This window comes from Callithrix jacchus, chromosome 22 (genome assembly GCF_049354715.1).
Source record: "Callithrix jacchus isolate 240 chromosome 22, calJac240_pri, whole genome shotgun sequence".
In the NCBI taxonomy this organism is placed as follows: domain Eukaryota; kingdom Metazoa; phylum Chordata; class Mammalia; order Primates; family Cebidae; genus Callithrix; species Callithrix jacchus.
The window spans coordinates 41,243,736-41,265,457 of NC_133523.1; the positions used below are offsets into that span (position 1 = coordinate 41,243,736).

Consider the following 21,722-nt stretch of genomic DNA (forward strand, 5'->3'; position numbering starts at 1 on the left):
AACAGGTGACCTTCCATGGCAAAAGGGACTTTGCAAATGAGATTAAGTTAAAGAGGTTTAGATGGGGGAGTGATTATCCTGGATTGTCTGGGTGGGCTCAGTGGAATCACAGGAGTCCTTATATGTGGAAGGTAGAGAACTATGAGACATACGGTAGAGGAGGAGGTGATGGGACCACAGAGGCAGAGGCAGGCGTGGTGCAGCCACAAGCCAAGGAATGCCAGGAGCCACCGGAAGCTGGGAGAGGCAAGGAACAGATTCTCCCCTGGAGCCTCTGGGGGGAGTGCTGACATCTTGATTTTTGGACTTCTGGCTTGCAGAACCATGCCAGAATAATTGTCTGTGTTTTTCTTTTCTTTTTTTCCCCTTGAGATGGAGTCTTGCTCTGTAGCCCAGGCTGGAGTGCAGTGGAGCGAACTTGGCTCACTGCAACCTCCACCTTCTCGGTTCAAGCAGTTCTTGTGCCTCAGCCTCCTAAGTAGCTGGGACTACAGACATGTACCACCACACCCAGCTAATTAATGTATTTTTAGTAGAGATAGGGTTTTGCCATGTTGGCTAGGCTGATCTCGAACTCCTGACCTCAGGTGATCCGCCTGCCTTGGCCTCCCAAAGTGCTGGGACTACAGGTATGAGCCACCTGTGCCGAGCCCTTGTGTTTTAAGCCCACGTTTTATGCTACTTGGTTACAGCAGCCACAGGAAGGTAATCTAGGCTCCTTCCTCACCCCAGGCTCTAGCAGGTGTGTTAGAGCAGGGGTCTCCATCCCCAAGCCCCTGGGCTGCACACCTGCACGGGTCCATGGCCAGTTAGGAACCATGTGGCATAGCAGGAGGTGACCAGCACTTCAGAGAGCGAAGTTTCATCGGTATTGACAGCCACACCTTCTTTGCTCATATTACTGCGGAGCTCCGTCTCCTGTTAGATCAGCAGTGGCATTAGGTTCTCACAGTGTAACCCGGGGACAAGAGCAAGGCTGCGGGGGCATTCCAAAGAGTGTCACTGTCCCGCGATGGGATGTGTTTTTTTCCAGGTCCTCGGGCTTTCACTCACCCAAGAATGGGGAGGAGACCCAGGCGGTGCGGTAATATTGTTCAGGTAAATATTGGACCCAAAGAGCTTTGCAGAAAAGTGATTTATTAGGCAGAGAGAGAGACAGAAGGAGTGGGGGGTGGGGAGGAGAGAGAGAGAGAGAGAGAGAGAGAGAGAGAGAGAGAGAGAGAGAGAGAGAGAGAGAGAGAGAGAGAGAGAGAGAGAGAGAGAGAGAGAGAGAGCGCGCGAGAGCGAGAGCGAGAGCGAGCGAGCCAGCGAGCTTCCACGCTGTCGTGGGAGGGGATCCAGAGATGGAGTCCGTATAGGTAAGGGACTGGGGGGATTTTAACCTCAAAGTTACTCCCGGCCCATTCAAGTTCTCGTCCAGTGAGAGGAGCTTTTCCAAACTTCCTCTGGAGTGATTGATCTTGGACTCTGACGCTAGATTGGTTGTCTGGCTCGCAATAGAGTCCCTCCTTTCAACGCTTCTGGCGGGCTTTTTAAACAAAGGAAGCTCACCTGGGCTGTCTACCTTCTGCTGTGGGAAAGTTAGACAAAGAACTCGAGGCTCCTGGATGCAGGGTTGGAGAGAGATGTGGCACTGGGAAGCTCTTGCCTTTGAAACCACGCCCCCTGTGGCCCCGGGAAGAGAATTTAACATAGTCCCTCAATAAGACTGCAATGGTGCAATTTCAGCTCACTGCAACCTCTGCCTCCCGGGCTCAAGTAATTCTCCTGCCTCAGCTTCCTGAGTAGCTGGGATTATAGGCATCTATCACCATGTCTGCCTAATTTTTGTATTTTTAGTAGAGACGGGGTTTTACCATGTGGGCCGGACTGGTCTTGAACTCCTGACCTCAGGTGATCCACTCAGCCTCCCAAAGGGTTGGGATTATAGGCGTGAGCACTTGGCCCTAGAAGGAGGTTTTTTTTTTTTTTTTTTTTTAAGATGGAGTCCAGTGACTGGACTCCAGTCACTGAGGCTGGAGTGCAGTGGCACCATCTCAGCTCATTGCAACCTCTGTCTCCCGGATTCAAGTGATTCTCCTACCTCAGCCTCCGGCAGCTGGGACTACAGCCACGCGCCACCACGCCTGGCTAATTTTTTATTTTTATTTTTTGTATTTTTAGTAGAGCTGGGGGTTTCACCATGTTCTTCATTCTGGTCTTGAACTCCTGACCTCATGATCCACCCCACTTGGCTTCCCAAAGTGCTGGGATTACTGGCGTGAGCCATCGCTCCAGGCAGAAGGACGATTTAACGGTAAAGTACACCCAAACACTGGGCTACCTTTGCAGACTTCTGGGCCTCAAATCAGTCCTGTTGGGGCTAAGTGGGGGGGTCACAATCTCTGCCTTCTTGAATCCCAAGGGAGGGGTTTAAGCTAACTGCATTCCTCAGCTTTCCCCCAGAAGCCTGGGGCCTCAGGAGGAAAGAGATGGCTCCTGCCCAGGCGCAGTGGCTGAGCCTGAGCTCAAGAGTTCATGTCCAGCATGGCCAATGTGGTGAAACCCCATCTTTAGTAAAAATACGAAAAACTAGCCAGGATGATACATACCTGGTACTTGAAAGTAATCCCAGGTACTTGAAAGTGTGAGGCAGGAGAATTGCTTGAACCTGGGAGGCCGAGGTTGCAGTGAGCCGAGGTTGCACCACTGCACTCCAGCCTGGGCAACAGGGCAAGACTCTGTCTCAAAGACAAACAAACAAACGAGAGAGAGAGAGAGAGAGAGAGAGAGAGAGAGAGAGAGAGAGAGAGACAGACAGACACACTCAAATAGAGAAACTGAGGCCAGGAGAGGGGCTGAGCTGGCACAGGAAATTCCTCAGTTTTCCAAGCGCAGCCCTCCCCACTCTGCCTGGGAGGAGGTGGTTAGAGTCCTCTGGGTGTGTGCCCCGCAGAGGGAGCTCCAGCCCCGGTGCCCAGGGTGCAGACCAATGAGAGCTCCAGAAAGAAAGACGGTCATTTCCTCCCTGCATCTTCTCCTGGGGCTTTAAAAACCACAGCCTTGGGGCGTGAGGGACCTTCCATCCTCAGGGAGCTCAGAAGACCAGAACATGGTGAGTCCCGAAGGGCATGGGGGCAGGAAGCTTTGCCCTGGGTCCCTCCCATCTCTGCTCTCCGGAGCCCTTCTCTTCCCCAGCTGTCACCATCAACACTGTCCACTGTCCATTTCTCCCTTTCCTTCCTCTCTCCCCATCTTCCACCTGCCTCTTTCCCTGTCTCCCACATCCCAGACTCTCACACGCCAGGGCTGGGATGTGACCACGGGAGTAAGATTGTCGAGATTCGGGGAGCCATAGTGACCTCACAGGGCTGTGGTCCTGAGAAGGTTCCCCAGGGGAGGGACCTTTGAGTTGGGTCTTGTAAGGTGACTAAGCACTCACAGCCGGGCACGATGGCTCACGCCTGTAATCCCAGCACCTTGGGAAACCAAGGCGGGAGGATTACTTGAGGCCAGAAGTTCAAGACCAGCCTGGCCAACATAGTGAGACCCCATCTTTATTTTTTAAAAAGAAAATTCCACAAATGAAGAAATCTCCGCTCACTGCAACCTCCGCCTCCGGGATTCAAGCAATTCCCCTGGCTCAGCCTCCCCAGTAGCTGGGACTGCAGGTGCTCACCACCACACCCTGCTAATTTTTTGTATTTTAATAGAGATGGGGCTTCACTGTGTTGGCCAGGGTGGTCTCAATCTCCAGACCTCATGATCTGCCTGCTTCGGCCTCCCAAAGTGCTGGGATTACAGGTGTGAGCCACCGTGCCCGGCCAGATGTTCTTTTCTTTTTCAACTTGGGGTCTTGCTCTGTTGCCCAGGCTGGAGTGTGGTAGCACCATCATAGCTCACTGCAGCCTTGAACTCCTGGGCTCAAGCGATCCTCCCACTTCAGCCTCCTGAGTAGCTGGGACCCCCGGCACATACCACTATGTCCAGCTAGTTTAACTTTTTATTGCTATAGCGATTGGTTCTTGCTATGTTGCCAGGGCTGGTCTTGAACTCCTGGCCTCAAGCCATCCTCCCACCTTGGTCCCCCAGAAATTACTGGCATGAGGCCATTGTGCCCAGTTGTTTCTGATGTTCTGTATGATAGAGATGGGGAAACTGAGGCCCAAGCAGGTACAGAGATGTCTGGGGACCGTCCGTGGTTGGTGGCAGAACCAGGTTATGCCATGGGTTCTGGGAGAGTCAGAGGGAATGCACCCCAGGCTAAATGAGGGGCCCCTGTCATCGCTGTGTCCGGAGGTCTGCGCGCCGAGCCAGCAGAGCTTCGATTCAGCACCTGCTGTAACACAGGCGCTCGCTTTGCTTCATCTGCGAGAAAGAGGAAACGGAAGGCGATTTGGATGGACGGGGAGGGGTCTGATGTTGCTTCACTCCTGCATGAATCCCTTGAGATCCGACAGGACTCTGCTGCCGCTTTTTTTTTTTCTTACCAAAATGTATTCCAAAGTACCTAAGGATACTTGGTAAAAACCTCATTCTCCCTGCTCACCGCAGAGCTCACTGCTCACCTCTGGCTCCTCTTCCCTTCTCTCCTCTTCCCTTCTCTTCTCTTTTTGAGACCGAGTTTTGCTCTTGTCACCCAGACTGGAGGGCAATGGTGCGATCTCTGCTCACTGCACCCTGTACCTCCTGGGTTCAAGCGATTCTCCTGCCCCAGTCTCCTAAGTAGCTGGGATTACAGGTGCGCGCCACCACGCCCAGCTAATTTTTTGTATTTTTAGTAGAGATGAGGTTTCACCACGTTGGCCAAGCTGGTCTCGAACTCCTGGCCTCTGGTGATCCACCCAGATTGGTCTCCCAAAGTGCTGGGATTACAGGTGTGCACCACCACGTCTGACCCTCTGACTCCTTTTGCCCCCCCCCCACTCAGAAGCCAGTTTGTGGTGGATCTTTCCAGAAACAGTCTGCAGATGCCTGAGAGCACAGGCATTTAGGGAACAATGTAAGGACTGTGTGATTCGGGGAACCCCAAAAGTGAGCTCAGCTTCCATCTCTGCTGTGAACTAGCTGCAGAGATCTGTCCTCCCTGTGCTTCTCTCTCCTTATATATATTTTTTATTATACTTTAAGTTTTGGGACACGTGCAGAACGTGCGGGTTTGTTACATAGGTATACACGTGCCGTGGTGGTTTTCTGCACCCGTCACCCCATTATCTACGTTAGCTATTTCTCCTAATGCTCTCCCTACCCTAGCCCCCCACCCTCCAACAGGCCCAGGTGTGTGATGTTCCCCTCCCTGTGCCCATGTGTTCTCATTGTTCAACTCCCACTTATGAGTGAGAACATGCGGTGTTTGGTTTTCTGTTCCTGTGTTAATTTGCTGAGAATGATGGTTTTCGGCTTCATCCATGGCCTTGCAAAGGACATGAACTCATTCTTTGTTATGGCTGCATCTTTTTTGTTTTTTGAGACAGTGTTTTGCTCTTGTTGCCCAGGCTGGAGCATAGTGATGAGTGATGCGATCTCTGCTCACTGCAACTTCCACCTCCTGGGTTCAAGCGATTCTCCTGCCTCAGCCTCCCGAGTATCTGGGACTATAGATGCCTGCCACCATGCCTGGCTAATTTTTGTGTTTTTAGTAGAGATGGGGTTTCACCATGTTGGCCAGGCTGGTCTTGAAATCCTAGCCTCAGGCAATCTTCCCGCCTCAGCCTCCCAAAGTGCCTGGGCTCCTTCTCCTTATCTTTAAGGTAAGGATAATACTAGAACCCACGTCGTAGGCTAGTTGAGAGAACTGAATGAGCTGAGGCATGAAAAGTTCTTGTAACAGTACCTGGCATACAGTTGGCGCTCAATGTGGGTGACATTTCTATCCTTTCCCAGCCTCGCAAACAGCAGTATGTTTTGTACGGTACTCCACACCTGGCTCTTTTCATGACTAACATGCAGTATTATTAACTAGCATTTATTGAGAGCTTACAGCATACCAGAGGCAATGTATGCGGGCATTCGTGAATATCCCCGACATCTTTGAGGAAGGCACTCCATTCCCGTGTATTTCAAGGGAGTTGCCTCCTCCTCCTCCTTTTCTTCCTTTTTTGGAGACAGGGTCTACTGAGGCCTCCCACCTCCGCCTCCTGAGCGGATGGCACTGCAGGTGCATGCCGCCACACTCGGCTAGATTGAAAACATTTTGTAGAGGGGGGATCTTGCTGTGTTGACGAGACTGGTGCGTCTTTCTTGCTTTCTTCCATCAGCTGAGTAATATGCCAATAGGAGGTGTTGTCCCCTGTCAATGGAAATTTAGGTCACTTCCAATATTTGGTCTTTTTTTTTTTTTTGAGACGGAGTCTTGCTCTGTTGCTCAGGCTGGAGGGCAGTGGTATAATCTTGGCTCAGAGCACCTCCGACTCCTGGATTCTGGTGATTCTCCTGCCTCAGCCTCCCAAGTAGCTGGTCTTACAGGTGCACGCCACCACACACAGCTAATTTTTAATTTCTAAAAGTAGAGATAGGGTTTCACCATGTTGGTCAGGCTGGCTTCGAACTCCTGACCTTGTGATGCCCCCGCCTCGGCTTCCCAAAGTGCTGGGATTATAGGCATGAGCTATCATGCCTGGCATTTTTTTTTTTTTTTTTTTTTTTTGGGATAGCATCTCTCTGTCATGCTGGCTGTAGTGCGTCATGGCTCACTGCAGTCTCAACCTCGATGGGCTTGAGTGATCCTCCCACTTCAGCCTCCTAAGAAGCTGGGACTATAGACATGCACCAGCACACCAGGCTAATTTTTATATTTTTGTAGAGATAGCGTCTCACTGTGTTGCCCAGATTGGTCTGAAACTCCTGGGCTCAAGTGATCCTCCTGCCTCAGCCTCCCAGAATGTTAGGATTACAGGCATGAGCCACCACGCCCGGCCCAATATTCACTCTTTAAAACCTAACTGTACCTCTGCTTACATCTTTGGACCAATGATTGGGTTTCTAGAATTTTAAAATCTGATTCCCAGGGATGGGCAACCTCCCTCCCTCCCTCCTTCCCTCCCTCCTTTCCTCTTCCTTCCCTTCCCCCCTCCCCTCCCCTCCCCTCCCCTCCCCTCCTTCCTCTCCCTTCCCTCTCTTCCTCCTTCTCTTCCCCTCCTCTCTCCTCCCCTTCCTCCCTCCCTTCCCTTCCTTCCTTCTCTCTATCTTTTCTTTCTTTTTCTATTTTTTTTTTTGAGACAGAGTCTCACCCTGCCACCCAGGCTGGAGTGTAGTGGCGTCATCTTGGCTCACTGCAACCTCCACCTCCCAGGTTCAAGCAATTCTCCTGCTTCAGCCTCTCAGGCTGTTGGGATTACAGGCGTGAGCCACTGTACCTGGCCTCACCCTAGATCTGGGGAGTCTTTCCACATCATTATATAAACAACTTCCTCATTCTTTTTGTTTTTATTCTTAATTGTTTTGTAGAGATAGGGTGTTGCTATACCCAGGCTGATCTTGAACTCCTGGGCTCAAGCAATCCCACTGTATCAGCCTCCCAAAGTGCTAGGATTACAGGCATGAGCCACTGCACCTGGCCAACTTTTTCATTCTTTTTGATGGCTGTATAGTATTCCATTGCCTGGATGTACCATCATCAACTTAGTCCCCTCTCTCTGGACACTCCATTATTTCCAGTCTTTGGAGAGGTCCTGCAGGGGCAAATCTTTGCAAGCCGTTTGCATCTGAGAATCCTGGAAACCACAGGATGTTAGAATCAGCATCTTTTCTCTGCTTTTCTGAAGGCAGCCAGAGGAAAGGACAGAGTGAGCTCATGCAAGGAAAGGAGCTTTGTCAGCTGATGAGGGAGTGACAAGGCAATGTCAGGGTACAGAGTGGGGACGCTGCCCTTAGGAGAGTCTGAGTCACTTTGCAGCCAAGGATTGCGGGCACTTGTGAAATCAGCAGAGGCAAAAGTTACCTTCATGTGTGACAGCCAAGGGTGACATTCAAAATATTTAACAATGTGCCAAAGTACAGGGGACCCCTGAGCAGGGTCTAGGGTTTCCTGCTGCACCTAGCATTAACTCTTTAGTGACATGAGTATGGGGACCTGGAGTGTGGGTGTCCCAGATAGAAAACAGGAAGTTAGGGTGCTGGAAGGGGGAATAGCAGAAGTGGGTGGCTGAGGCCTGGGGCTGTTTATTTAGCAATGAAAATATTTTTTAAAAGTTAACCTTCTATTTGGAAATATTTTCAGACTTATAGAAAAATGACAAGAATGAAACAGAATCATACATACACATTTTACCCAGAGTCTCCAAATTTACCTGTCTCTCCATTATCCATCCATCCATCCATCCATCCACCTATCCATCCACCCACCCATCCATCTATCCATCCATCCATCCATCCATCCATCCATCCATCCATCATTATCTAGCTATCTTTTACTTTTTTTGAGACAGAGTCTTGCTCTGTCACCCAGGCTGGAGTACAGTGCTGCAATCTTGGCTCACTGCAACCTCCACCTCCCAAGTTCAAGGGATTTTCCTGCCTCAGCCTCCCAGGTAGCTGGGATTACAGGCAGGCACTACCATGCCCAGCTAATATTTTTGTACTTTTAGTGGAGACGGGGTTTTGCTATGTTGGCCAGGCTGGTCTCAATCTCCTGACCTCAAGTGATCCACCCTACTTGGCCTCCCAAAGTGCTGGGGTTACAGGTATGAGCCACTGTGCCCAGCATATTATCTATCTATCTATCTATCTATCTATCTATCTATCTATCCATCCATCCATCCATCCATCCATCTATCTATCTATCTATCTATCTATCTAACTATCTATCTATCTATCTATCTATCCGTCTATCTATCTATCCACCACCTATCTCCCAATCACATATCTATCCATTGTCTATCAATCATCTGTCTATCATCCATGCATCTACTCATTTACCTATTCATTATCCACCTATCCATCCATTTATATCTATCCATCTTTCCATCTTTTTTTATTTTTGAGACAGAGTCTTGCTCAGCCTAGGCTGGAGTGCCATGGCCCAATCTCAGCTCACTGTAACCTCTACCTCCTGGGTTCAAGTGATTCTCCTGCCTCAGCCCCCCAAGTAGCTTGGATTACAGGCGTGAGCTGACACGCTGGCTAATTTTTGTATTTTCAGTAGAGATAGGGTTTCACCATGTTGGCCAGGCTGGTCTTGAACTGACTTCAGGTGATCCATCCACCTTGTCCTCCTAAACTGCTGGGATTACAGGCGTGAGCCATCACGCCAGGCCACAAAACCTTTTTATATCTCAAATAGGAACCCCACACTTGTTAGTGCTTACTCCCCACTCCCCACTCCCCAGCCCCTGGCAACTGCCAAGCTACTTTCTGCCTCTATGGATTTACCTGTTCTGGACGTTTCATAGAAATGGAATGATACACCATGTGGCCTTTTGTGACTGGCTTCCTTCACTTAGCATCATGCTTTCAAGACTCATCCCACTGTAGCATGTGTCAGCACTCCCTTTTCATGGCTGAGTAATATTCCACTACATGGCTGGACCACACCTTCGTCATCCACTCATTAGCGGATACTGACATCTTTCAACAATTTACTCATGGGTATGATTCTACCAGTAAATGCCCACTGACCATAGCCTGGCTAGCCTTGGGAGGGGCAATGAAAGGGAACTAGAAATTAAAGCAGTGTCTCAGGCCAGTTGTCCTGGCACCTGAGGAGGCGAGACTATGAGTTTGAGACCCTCCTGAGCAACATTGAAAAAAGCAATTACAGGCCAGGTGAGGTGGCTCACACCTGTAATCCCAGCACATTGGCAGGCTGAGATAGGTAGATCACAAGGTCAAGAGATTGAGACCATCCTGGCCAACATGGTGAAGACCTTTCCCTACTAAAAATACAAAAATCTGATGGGCGTGGTGGCAGGTACCTGTAGTCCCAACTACTCAGGAGGCTGAGGCGAGAGACTCGCTCGAACCCAAGGGTGGAGGTGGCATTGAGCTGAGATTGCGCCACTGCGCTCCAGCCTGGGGAAGAGAGTGAGACAATGTCTCAGAAAAACAGAAACAGGCCGGGCGCGGTGGCTCACGCTGTAATCCCAGCACTTTCGGGGGCCGAGGCGGGTGGATCACGAGGTCGTGAGATCGAGACCATCCTGGTCAAAATGGTGAAACCCCGTCTCTACTAAAGATACAAAAAATTAGCTGGGCACGGTGGCGCGTGCCTGTAATCCCAGCTACTCGGGAGGCTGAGGCAGGAGAATTGCCTGAACCCAGGAGGCGGAGGTTGTGGTGAGCTGAGATCCCGCCATTGCACTCCAGCCTGGGTAACAAGAGCGAAACTCTGTCTCAAAAAATAAAAAAACAGAAACAAAAAACAAAAATTAGCTGGGAGTGGTGGCGCACAACTGTAGTCCCAGCTACTCAGGAGGCTGAGGCAGGAGGATCGCTTGAGCTGGAGGAGTTGAGGTGACAGTGATCCATGATTGCACCACTGCAACATGGTGCCTGGCAACAGATCAAGACCCTATCTCCAAAAAAAAAAAAACAAAAAAAAAAAACGGCCAGGTGCAGTGGCTCACCCCTGTAATCTCAGCACTTTGGGAGGCAGAGGTGGGTGGATTGCCTGAGCTCAGGAGTTTCAGACCAGCCTGGTCAACATGGTGATACCCCATTTCTACTAAGATACAAAAAAATTAGCCATGCGTGGCAGTGGGCGCCTGTAGTCCCAGCTACTCGGGAGGCTGAGGCAGGAGAATCGCTTGAACCCAGGAGGCGGAAGTTGCGGTGAGCTGAGATCATGTCACTGCACTCCAGCCTGGGCAACAGAGTGAGACTCTGTCTCCAGAAAAAAAAGAAATATGAAAAGAGCGTAGCTGGGCGTGGTGATCCATACCTGTAATCCTAGCACTGTGGGAGACCAAGGCAGAAGGATTGCTTGAGCCCAGGAGTTCGAGACCAGCCTGGAGAACACAGTGAGACCTCCTCTACAAAAAATGGAAAATAAGCTGGGCGTAGTAGTATACACTATAGTCCTACGTGCTTGGGAGGCTGGGGCAGGAGGATGGCTTGAGCCTGAGAAGTTGAGGCTGCTGTAAGCTGAGATCACACCCCTGAGCTTCAGCCTGGGTGACAGAGTAAGACCCTCTCTCAAAAAAAAAATTTCAGAGATGTGGATCTGAGCTCTTCAATAACCAGAGTATTGACAAATACTAATACAGTGGCTGCCATCTCTTGTCCCCTTCTCTGTGTCAGGCGCTGTGCTAGGTGCTTTGGCGTTTTTCATCTTATTCGAGGTGAGTGAGGTTTTTTTTTTTTGAGACAGAGTCTTGCTCCGTTGCCCATGCCGGAGTGCAGTGGCACGATCTCAGCTCACTGCAGTCTCCACCTCCCGGGTTCAAGCAATTCTTTTGCCGCAGCCTCCCGAGTAGCTGGGATTACAGGGGCCTGCCACTGCGCCTGGCTAATATTTTTGTAGTTTTAGTAGAGACGGGGTTTCATTATCTTGGCCAGGCTGGTCTTGAACTCCTGACCTTGTAAGCTACCCGCCTAAGTCTCCCAAAGCGCTGGGATCTCAGGGGTAAGCCACTGAGGTGGGCCTGAGGTGAGTGTTTTCAAGGTATAAAACCCTGTCTGCAAATTCAAATATTTAGAGCTGCAAATCCAGTGCTCAGTATTTCCATCATCATTTCTATTCCCTGCTGTTCCCTTTTCTCTGGTTGCTGTCAAAGTGGCCTTCAGGACTGTGCTAGCTCTGTGGGTCACAGAACTCCCCACTTAGAAATGGTCGGGGGGCAGCCTGTCTGGTTTGCGTCCTGGCTTGTGTGGGTCCACATTCTGTCTGCATGACCTGCAATAGGCTCTGGTGCCTCCTGCCTCTTCATCAATGAAATGGCATTTTTTCCCTTTTTTTTTGAGACAGAGTCTTGCTCTGTCGCCCAGGCTGGAGTGCAATGGCGTAATCTCGGCTCACTGCAACCTCTGCCTCCTGGGTCCAAGCAATTCCCCTGCCTCAGCCTCCTGAGTAGCTGGGATTACAGGCACGTGCCACCACACCCAGCTAATTTTTGTATTTTTAGTAGAGACAGGGTTTCACCATGTCTGTCAGGCTGGTCTCAGACTCCTGACCTCGTGATCCTCCTGCCTCAGCCTCCCAAAGTGCTGGGATTACAGGTGTGGGTCATCGCCCCTGGCCTTTTTTTCTTTTTCTTTTTTTGAGATGGAGTTTCACTCTGTCACCAGGCTGGACTGCAGTGTCGTGATCTTGACTCACTGCAGCCTCCACCTTCCGGGTTCAAGAGATTCTCCTGCCTCAGCCTCCTGAGTAGCTGCGACAACAGGTGCCCACCACCACGCCTGGCTAATTTTTGTATTTTTAGTAGAAACAGGATTTCACCGTGTTGGCCAGGCTGGTCTCGAACTCCTGACCTCAGGTGATCTGCCCATCTTAGCCTCCCAAAGTGCTGAGGTTACAGGCATGAGCCACCACTCCCAGCCTGAAATGGGCAGATTAATAGAACCTCCCTGTAGGTTGTGATCAGGATCGAAAGAGCAAATTCCATGCTGCACACATAGTAGGTGCTTTCAGATGATCACTAGGTGCCCTGACAGGTGCTTTACCACAGTGTTTGGCGACTCTGTGCACAGATTTCGCCCATAAGGCTTTCTGTGGTCCAGCTGCCATGGACTGCAGCCTGTCTTTCTTTCTTGGGTGTGTGACAGTTTCCTGCAGCTCTGTCTGGGAAGAAGTGGTTAGGATCTTCCTGGTTTTTTTTTTTTTTTTTTTTGAGACAGAGTCTCACTCTGCTGCCCAGGCTGGAGTGCAATGGGGTTATCTCGGCTCACTGCAACCTCTGCCACCCACATTCAAGCAATTCTTCTGCCTCAACCTCCTGAGTAGCTGGGATTACAGGCGCCCTCCACCACACCTGGATAATTTTTGTATTTTTAGTAGAGATGGGGTTTCACCATGTTGGCCAGGCTGGTCTTGAACTCTTGACCTCAGGTGATCCGTCCTCCTCGGCCTCCCAAATTGTTGGGATTACAGGCATGAGCCACCGCATAAACCCAGCCTATTTTACTTTATTTATTTATTTATTTTTGAGATGGGATCTGGCACTGTTGCCCAGGCTAGAGTACAGTGGTGCAATCTCAGCTCACTGCAGCCTCTACCTCCTGGGTTCCAGGGATTCTCCTGGTTCAGCCTCCCAGGTAGCTGGGACTACAGGCGCATGCCATTTTTTGGTATTTTCAGTAGAGGCAGGGTTTCACCATGTTGCCCAGGCTGGTCTCGAACCCTGACCCAAGTGATCCACCTGCCTTGGCCTCCCAAATTGTTGGGAATACAGGCATGAGCCACTGTACCTGGCCTGTTCTTTATTTTATTTTGTTATGGAAAGTTTCAAACACATAAAAATGAAGAGAATATTATAAACCCCTACGTATCCACGACTGCCATTCCTGTCATTACAGCCCTGCCCACCTCCCTCCCTCTGTTCTTCTCTCCTTTCTTCCTCCCTAATTCCCTCCTCCCTTTGTTTTTTCTTTCGTCTGCCTTTCTCCCTTTCACCCTTCCTCCCTTCCTCATCCCTTCCTCCCTCCTCCCTCTCTCCCTCTTCCCTTCCTTCCTCCCTCCTTCCCTCTTCTCCTCTCGCTCCCTCTAGTTATTCCTTTTGCTGGAGTGTTTTTCGTGGAGTCCTAATTAGGGAAAAGGAGTCAGGCTGGTGGGACCGAGGGAAAGCAAAAAGAGGAGGCCAATAAACTATACATCTGCCTTTCACCATGGTCTGGGGCACGCAGCTCTCCTACGCAAATAACTCCCAGTTTTCCTGTGCCCAGCTATCGCCAGACACTCAGCTAATAGAAAAATGCAAGTTAGCTTCCTGCAACCTTGGAGTTATGGATAGTTCACAAAGCCCTTTTCACACACGGCACAAGCACCATCCTGTAAGATCACCAGCGAGGCTTTGTCTCCTAGCAGTTAGCTCCTTCTGCTGATATGCCCGTTGCCCTCTTGCAACGTATTTTCCTACTTTCTCTCATAAATCTGCTTTCCTTTTCTTTCTTTTTTTTTTGAGACGGAGTCTTGCTCTGTGGCCAGGCTGGAGTGCAGTGGCGCAATCTCGGCTCACCGCAACCTCCGCCTCATGGGTTCAAGCAATTCTCCTGCCTCAGCCTCCCTAGTAGCTGGGATTACAGGCGCATGCCACCACGCCCAGCTAATTTTTGTGTTTTTTAGTAGAGATGGGGTTTCACCATGTTGTCCAGGATGGTCTCGATCTCTTGACCTCGTGATCCGCCCACCTTAGCCTCCCAAAGTGTTGGGATTACAGGCGTGAGCCACCGCGCCCGGCCTAAATCTGCTTTTCTTCACTGACATCTGTCTTGGTAAATGCTACCCTGCACCACTGGCCCCAAATAGTCACCACTTACCCGTGACATTTTTGTTATTTTTGTGAGAGGGTCTCACTCTTGTCCAGGCTGGAGTGCAGCGATGTGACCTTGACCTCCTAGGCTCCAGCGATCCTCCTGCCTCACCCTTCCAAGTATCCAGGAGCACAGGAGCACACCACCACACCTGGCTACTTTTTAAGTGTTTTTTGTAGCGACAGGGGTCTTGCTATGTTTCCCAGGCTGGTCTCTTACTCCCAGGCTCAAGCAGTCCTCCCACCTTGGCCTCCCAAGTGCTGGGATCACAGGTGTGAGCCACAATGCTTGGCCAAAAACATCTGTTTCTCATTCCTCTTTGTATCTTCCTCTGGCTGCCCCCAAACATTTTGTTCGGGGTTGGCACCACGATCCCACAATAGTCTTAGTGTCTCAAGAAGAGAGACAATTGGACATTCGGTGCCTTTGATGTGAGGCAGCAGGAAAGATACAGAACCATCTATGAAGTAATTTTTGTAAAAAAAAAAAAAAAAAAAATTGAACCTAAATCTAATCAGAGTTCTAGATCTCAAACTACCACTCCAGAGGAAAGCCAGGGGAGAGAGGAAGGCTACACCTAAAAAATCAGCAAAATCTACTTGAAATTGATAACTCCTCCTAATGGCTTAGGGTTTTGAAATGATATCAGTCAGGCCGGGCACGGTGGCTCACACCTGTAATCCAGCACTTAAGGAGGCTGAGGCAGGTGGATCACCTGAGGTCAGGAGTTCAAGACCAGCCTGACCAACATGCAGAAACCCTGTCTCTACTAAAAATACAACATTAGTCTGGTGTGGTGGTGCATTCCTGTAATCCCAGCTGCTCGGGAGGCTGAGACAGGAGAATCACTTGAACCCGGGAGGCAGAGGTTGTGGTGAACCGAGATGGTGCCATTGCAGTTCAGCCTGGGCCACAAGACCGAAACTCTGTCTCAAAAAATAAAAACAAAAACAAATGGTATCAGTTAGAACAGATGGGCTGCCTGGCTCTCTGTGGGAGTTAACATGCAGCAACAGGAGGCGTGGAGCAGTGGAGGGGCTTGCAGAGGTCACGCAGGCTTCACACAGGGCAGTCAGGATCCGAACCCCAGGGGATGGACTCCAGTGCTCTAACCTGACTGCCATCCTGAGCCTGCCGCTACTGGACTACTGGAGCCCGGGGCAAAAGCATTCCTCTAGGCTCATGTGTGTAATCCAGCACTTTGGGAGGCTGAGGCAGGTGGATTGTTTGAGGCCAGGAGTTTGAGGCCAACCCTGGCAACGTAGCAAGACCCCATCTCTACTAAAAATTAACCCACTTCGGATCACGAAGTCAGGAGATTGAAATCATCCTGGCCAACATGGTGAAACCCCTTCTCTACTGAAATACAAAAAATTAGCTGGGCATGGTGGCACGCGCCTATAGTCTCAGCTACTCAGGAGGCTGAGGCAGGGGAATCGCTTGAACCCGGGAGGTGGAGGTTGCAGTGAGATGAGATTGCGCTATTGCACTTAAGCCTGGGTGACAGAGCGAGACTCTGTCTCAAAAAAAAAAAAAAAAAAGGCTAGGTATGGTGGCGTGTGCCTGTGGTCACAGCTACTTGGGACGCTGAGGCGGGAAGATAACTTGAGCCTCAAAGGTTGAGGCTGCAGTGAGCCATGATCTTGTCACTGCACTCCAGCCTGGGTGACACAGACCCTGTCTCTAAAAAAAAAAATTTTTTTTTTGAGATGGAGTCTCGCTCTGGCACCCAGGCTGGAGTACAGTGGCGCAAACTTAGCTCACTGCAACCTCTGCCTCCTGGGTTTAAGTGATTCTCCCGCCTCAGCCTCTCGGGTAGCTGGGATTACAGACGTGCCCCACCACGCCCAGCTAATTTTTTTATTTTTTATTTTTTCGAGGCGGAGTTTCGCTGTTGTTACTCAGACTGGAGTGCAATGGTGCGATCTTGGCTCACCGCAACCTCTGCCTTCTGGGTTCAAGCAATTCTCCTGCCTCAGCCTCCCGAGTAGCTGGGACTACAGGCACGCACCACCATGCCCAGCTAATTTTTGTATTTTTAGTAGAGATGGGGTTTTACCATGTTGACCAGGATGGTCTCGATCTCTTGACCTCGTGATCCACCCGCCTCGGCCTCCCAAAGTGCTGGGATTATAGGCGTGAGCCACCGCGCCTGGCGATTTTTGTATTTTTTAAAGTAGAGACGGGGTTTCACCATGTTGGCCAGGCTGGTCTTGAACTCCTGATCTCGTGATCCACCTGTCTCGGCCTCCCAAAGTGCTGGGATTACAGGCATGAGCCACCACACGTGGGCTCTAGAAATTTTTTAAAATAATATTTTTACACAATCTTTTTTTTTCTTATTTTTTTCTAGTCACCCACAGATGGATTTTATACAATCTTTTAAAGAATCAAAATTAATGCAAAAAATCCATGGTGAAAAAAAAATCCAGATTTTAAGTAAAGACGGTCTGCTTTCGTTTGTGTGTCAGCGCACTGCATTATTGCACAACGGGAGCCATGGTTTCCAATCTGCAGCTGCCCTGCATTCCCTGCTGGCTGGGTTTACGCAGGTTCAGACTGTGGCGAGAGCGTGCAATCAGACTGGGCAGTGCGGGGCTTTATGTACAGTCATGGGTGTTTTGTGAGCATGGCTTCTTTTTCTAAGCTTCACTAACTGTTCCTTCTTGGTTCAAACTATGGGAACGGCCGGGTTCGGTGGCTCACACCTGTCATCCCAGCACTTTGGGGGGCCGAAGCGGGTGGGTCACGAGGTCAGGAGTTCGAGACCAGCCTGGCCAACATGGTGAAACCCCCGTCTCTCCCAAAAATACAAAAATTATACAAAAAAATAGGTGTGGTGGTGCCCATCTGTAATCCCAGCTACTCTAGGCTGAGGCTGGAGAACTGCTTGAACTCAGGAGGTGGAAGTTGCAGTGAACCAGGATTGTGCCACTGCACTCCAGCCTGGGCTATAGAGTGAGACTCAGTCTCCAACAATGATGATGATGATAATTTAACAAGCAGTGTGTCCTGAATGGGTAGTGGCTATGGCCTTGCAGCAGGGCTGGGCTTTAACCGTTAGGTTGCTGGATGGTGGGGAAGCCCAGGGGTTTTGCAGGTTGGGACTGAGGGAGAGGTGGCAGGCTGGCAAGGCACCAAACCAGCATGGAACCCTTTCAACGTCACCTAGGCTGGAGTGCAGTGGTGTGATCTTGGCTCACTGCAACCTCTGCCTCCTTGGCTCAGGTAATTCTCCCACCTCAGCCTCCTAAGTAGCTGGGATTACAGGCACACACAACCAGGCCCAGCTAATTTTTGTATTTTCAGTAGAGACAGGATTTTGCCATGTTGCCCAGGCTATTCTTGAACTACTGGGCTCAAGCAATCCGCCCACCTCAGCCTCCCAAAGTGCTGGGATTACAGGCATGAGCCACAGTGTCTGCCTCTCTCTCTCTCTCTCTCTCTCTCTCTCTCTCTCTCTATATATATATATATATATATATATATATATATATATATATATATAAAATGAAGTTTCACTCTTGTCGCTCAGGCTGGAGTGCAATGACACTATCTTGGCTCACTGCAACCTCTACCTCCTGGGTTCAAGTGATTCTCCTGCCTCTGCCTCCCAAGAAGCTGGGATTACAGGTACCCACCACCACATCTGGCCAATTTTTGTGTTTTTAGTAAAGGCTGGATTTAACCATGTTGGGCAGGCTGGTCTCGAACTCCTGACCTCAGGTGATCTGCCTACCTTGGCCTCCCAAAGTGCTGGGATTATAGGCGTGAGCCTCTGCATCTGCCTCAATATTTTAATACGTGGTGTGACACCCCAGCTGATTCTCAGCCCTCAGCATCCCCCTTTCCTAGTGAGAAAAAGCCACAGGGGGGAAATGGCACATGCCCGAGCTGGGACACCCCCTCCTCCAGCACGGGTCGGCAGACTCATCCTCTCCAGTCTCTCCAATCCCATCTAGGACCCCTTCATTCATTCCACCACTGATTATGATTACCCGACTCTGGATCCCGATGTCCCGGTGGATAAGACATCTTACAAGCTGCAGGTTCCGGACATCCTGGCCTTGGTCATCTACGTAGTCGTCTTCCTGGTGGGAGTGCTGGGGAACGCCCTCGTGGTCTGGGTGACGGCATCTGAGGCCAAGCGGACCATCAACGCCATCTGGTTCCTCAACCTGGCGGTGGCCGACTTACTCTCCTGCCTGGCACTGCCCATCTTGTTCACATCCATGGTGCAGGAGAACCACTGGCCCTTCGGCAGGACCGCCTGCCGCATCCTGCCCTCCCTCATCCTGCTCAACATGTACGCCAGCATCCTGCTCCTGGCCACCATCAGTGCCGACCGCTTCCTGCTGGTGTTTAACCCCATCTGGTGCCAGAACTTCCGAGGGGCCCGCCTGGCCTGGGCGGCCTGCGCTGTGGCGTGGGGCTTAGCCCTGCTGCTGACCATACCCTCCTTCCTCTACCGTGTGGTCCGGGAGAAGTACTTTCCACCAAAGATGGAGTGTGGCGTGGACTACGGCGAGGCTGGCAAACAGCGGGAGCAAGCCGTGGCCATCGTCCGGCTGGTCCTGGGCTTCCTGTGGCCGCTGCTCACGCTCACGATCTGTTACACCTTCCTCCTGCTCCGGACATGGAGCCGCAGGGCCACGCGGTCCACCAAGACGCTCAAGGTGGTGGTGGCGGTGGTGGTCAGTTTCTTTATCTTCTGGTTGCCCTACCAGGTGACGGGGATAATGATGTCTTTTGTGGAGCCGAATTCACCCCACTTCGTGCGGCTGAAGAAGCTGGATTCCCTGTGTATCGCCTTTGCCTACATCAACTGCTGCATCAACCCCGTCATCTACGTGGTGGCCGGCCAGGGCTTCCAGGCCCGGCTGCTGAAATCCCTCCCCAGCCTCCTCCGGAACGTGTTGACTGAAGAGACCATGGTCAGGGAGAGCAAGTCATTCACGCGCTCCACAGTGGACACTACGGCCGAGAAGAGCCAGGCGGTGTAGGCGAGAGCCCTACAGGCCACTGTGGCTGATGTCCCCTTCCTTCCCGGCCACTGTCCTTCTGCTTGTTTTCACTGCACTCTTGGTGGGATGGCATTCTCTTAGCTCTAACTCTCCTCCGCGTTTCCTGCCTTTTCCAGGCTTGTCCCTCCTCTTCCAGCCAAATTCTTCTCATCCTTCCTCACTTGCGAGGTGAACGCTTCCTTCTAGGGAGTACCTCCCTCCCCGCATCTTTCCATCCCAGGCTTTTGAAAAACAAACAGAAACCTGTGTATCTGGGGCACTTCCATATGGCAAAAGGTGTGAACAGGGAACTCAGGATACAGACAAATAGATTCTCACTTTAAAAAAATGTAATTATTTCATGAAGCATTGGAGAAAATGTAAGTGGCATCTCAAAAGTTCTTTGGGACAAAACAGAAGTCCATTTTGTCCCAAAAGGTTATCTAAGCTCTTGTGAGTTGATTTAAAAAAGAAAATTAGGCCGGGCGGGGTGGCTCGCGCCTGTAATCCCAGCACTTCGGGAGGCCAAGGTGGGCGGATCAGCTGAGGTCGGGAGTTCAAGACCAGCCTGACCAACATGGTGAAACCCTGTCTTTTTAAAAAAAAAAAAAAAAAAGAAAAAAAATCAGGCTGGGCGTGGTGGCTCACACCTGTAATCCCAGCACTTCGGGAGGCCAAGGTGGGCGGATCAGCTGAGGTCGGGAGTTCCAGACCAGCCTGGCCAAGATGGTGAAACCATGTCTGTACTAAACATGCAAAAAACTAACCGGGCATGATGGTGGGTACCTGTAATCCCAGCTACTTGGCAGGCCGAGGTGGGAGAATTGCTTGAACCTTGGAGGCGGAGGTTGCAGTGAGCCGAGATCGCGCCATTGCACGCCAGCCTGGGTTGACAGAAGGAGACTCCGTCTCAGCAAACAAAAACCCAAAAATCCTGCAGTTTTGATTTTACTTTGTTTTAAAGTTATGAGATCATGGCGAACTCAACACAGCTGTGAGTGATGCTGCAGCGGGAGCTGTGTACCCCGCCTCCCCAGCGGCAGCATCTCGCCGAACTACGATGTAGTCTCATAACCAGGATATTGACGCTGATACTGTCAAGATAAAGGACGTTCCCATCACCACAAGGATCCCAGGGAGGCCCACCTCCCTCCAGCCCCACACCCAGCCTTGCCCCTCATCCCTGGCAACCACGAATCTACTCTCTATTTCTATAATGTCATTTCAACAATGTTATTTACTGGAATCATAGCACGTAACACTTTTTGAGCTTTAAAATAAAACAGTATGCGTGACTTTAATGATGAAAATAAAAATAATGAATATTGAAATGCTGTGTTATTTATTTTTTCTTTTCTTTTTTTTTTTTTGAGATGGAGTCTTGCTCTGTCGGCTAGGCTGGAGTGCAATGGCGCGATCTCGGCTCACTGCAACCTCTGCCTCCTGGGTGGTTCAAGTGATTCTCCTGCCTCAGCCTCCCGAGTAACCGCACGCCCGGCTAACTTTTTGTATTTTTAGTAGAGATGGGTTTCACTGTGTTAGCCAGGATGATCTTGATCTCCTGACCTGGTGACCCGCCTGCTTGGCCTCCTAAAGTGCTGTGATTACAGGCGTGAGCCACTGTGCCTGGCCCATTATTTCTAGTGAATAATTGACTTTGCAATATGTAGTAGTCCGTTTTCATGCTGTGGATAAAGACGTACCTGAGACTGGGGAGAAAAAGAGATTTAATTTGACTTACAGTTCCACATGCTGGGGAGGTCTCACAATCATGGCAGGAGGCGGAAGGCACTTCTTATATGGCAGTGGCAAGAGAAAATGAGGAAGAAGCAAAAGTGGAAAGTGCCGTGAAACCCATCAGATCCCGGGAGGCGGAGGCTGCAGTGAGCTGAGATCACGCCACTGCGCTCCAGCCTGCTGACAGAGCAACTCCATCTCAAAAACACACACATGGCCGGGCATGGTGGCTCACGCCTGTAATCCAAGCACTTCGGAGGCCAAGGCGGGAGGATCACCTGAGATCAGGAGTTCAAGACCAGCCTGACCAACATGGTGAAACCCCATCTTTAAAAACAAACAAAACCAAACACATGCACTTTGGGTGAAGGCAAGCCCCACCCCCGCCCCCACACACACACAAAATAAACATCTGTGAAACCACTATTATTCTCAGAATCTTTCAATATATAGATGAAGAGTTGGTAAATTTATCTGTGAAGAGCCAGACAGTAAATATTTTCTTTTTTGCCTGTCAGCGGTTCACTCAAGGTCCATCACAGTTACTCAACCCTGTTCCAGTCCCATGAAAGCAGCCAATGATTGAATGGGTGTGAC

The 21,722-nt window shown here is 50.5% G+C and overlaps 1 protein-coding gene across 1 annotated transcript; it reads left to right on the plus strand.

The window, feature by feature from the left end:
• The first annotated feature begins 3,056 nt into the window (after positions 1-3,056).
• Positions 3,057-19,864, plus strand: C5AR1 (complement C5a receptor 1). The gene is made up of 2 exons (XM_008988284.5): positions 3,057-3,094; positions 18,348-19,864. The coding sequence occupies exons 1-2, from the start codon at positions 3,092-3,094 to the stop codon at positions 19,386-19,388; spliced, it is 1,044 nt and encodes a 347-aa protein (XP_008986532.3). The 5' UTR covers positions 3,057-3,091; the 3' UTR covers positions 19,389-19,864.
• Positions 19,865-21,722: the final 1,858 nt, after the last annotated feature.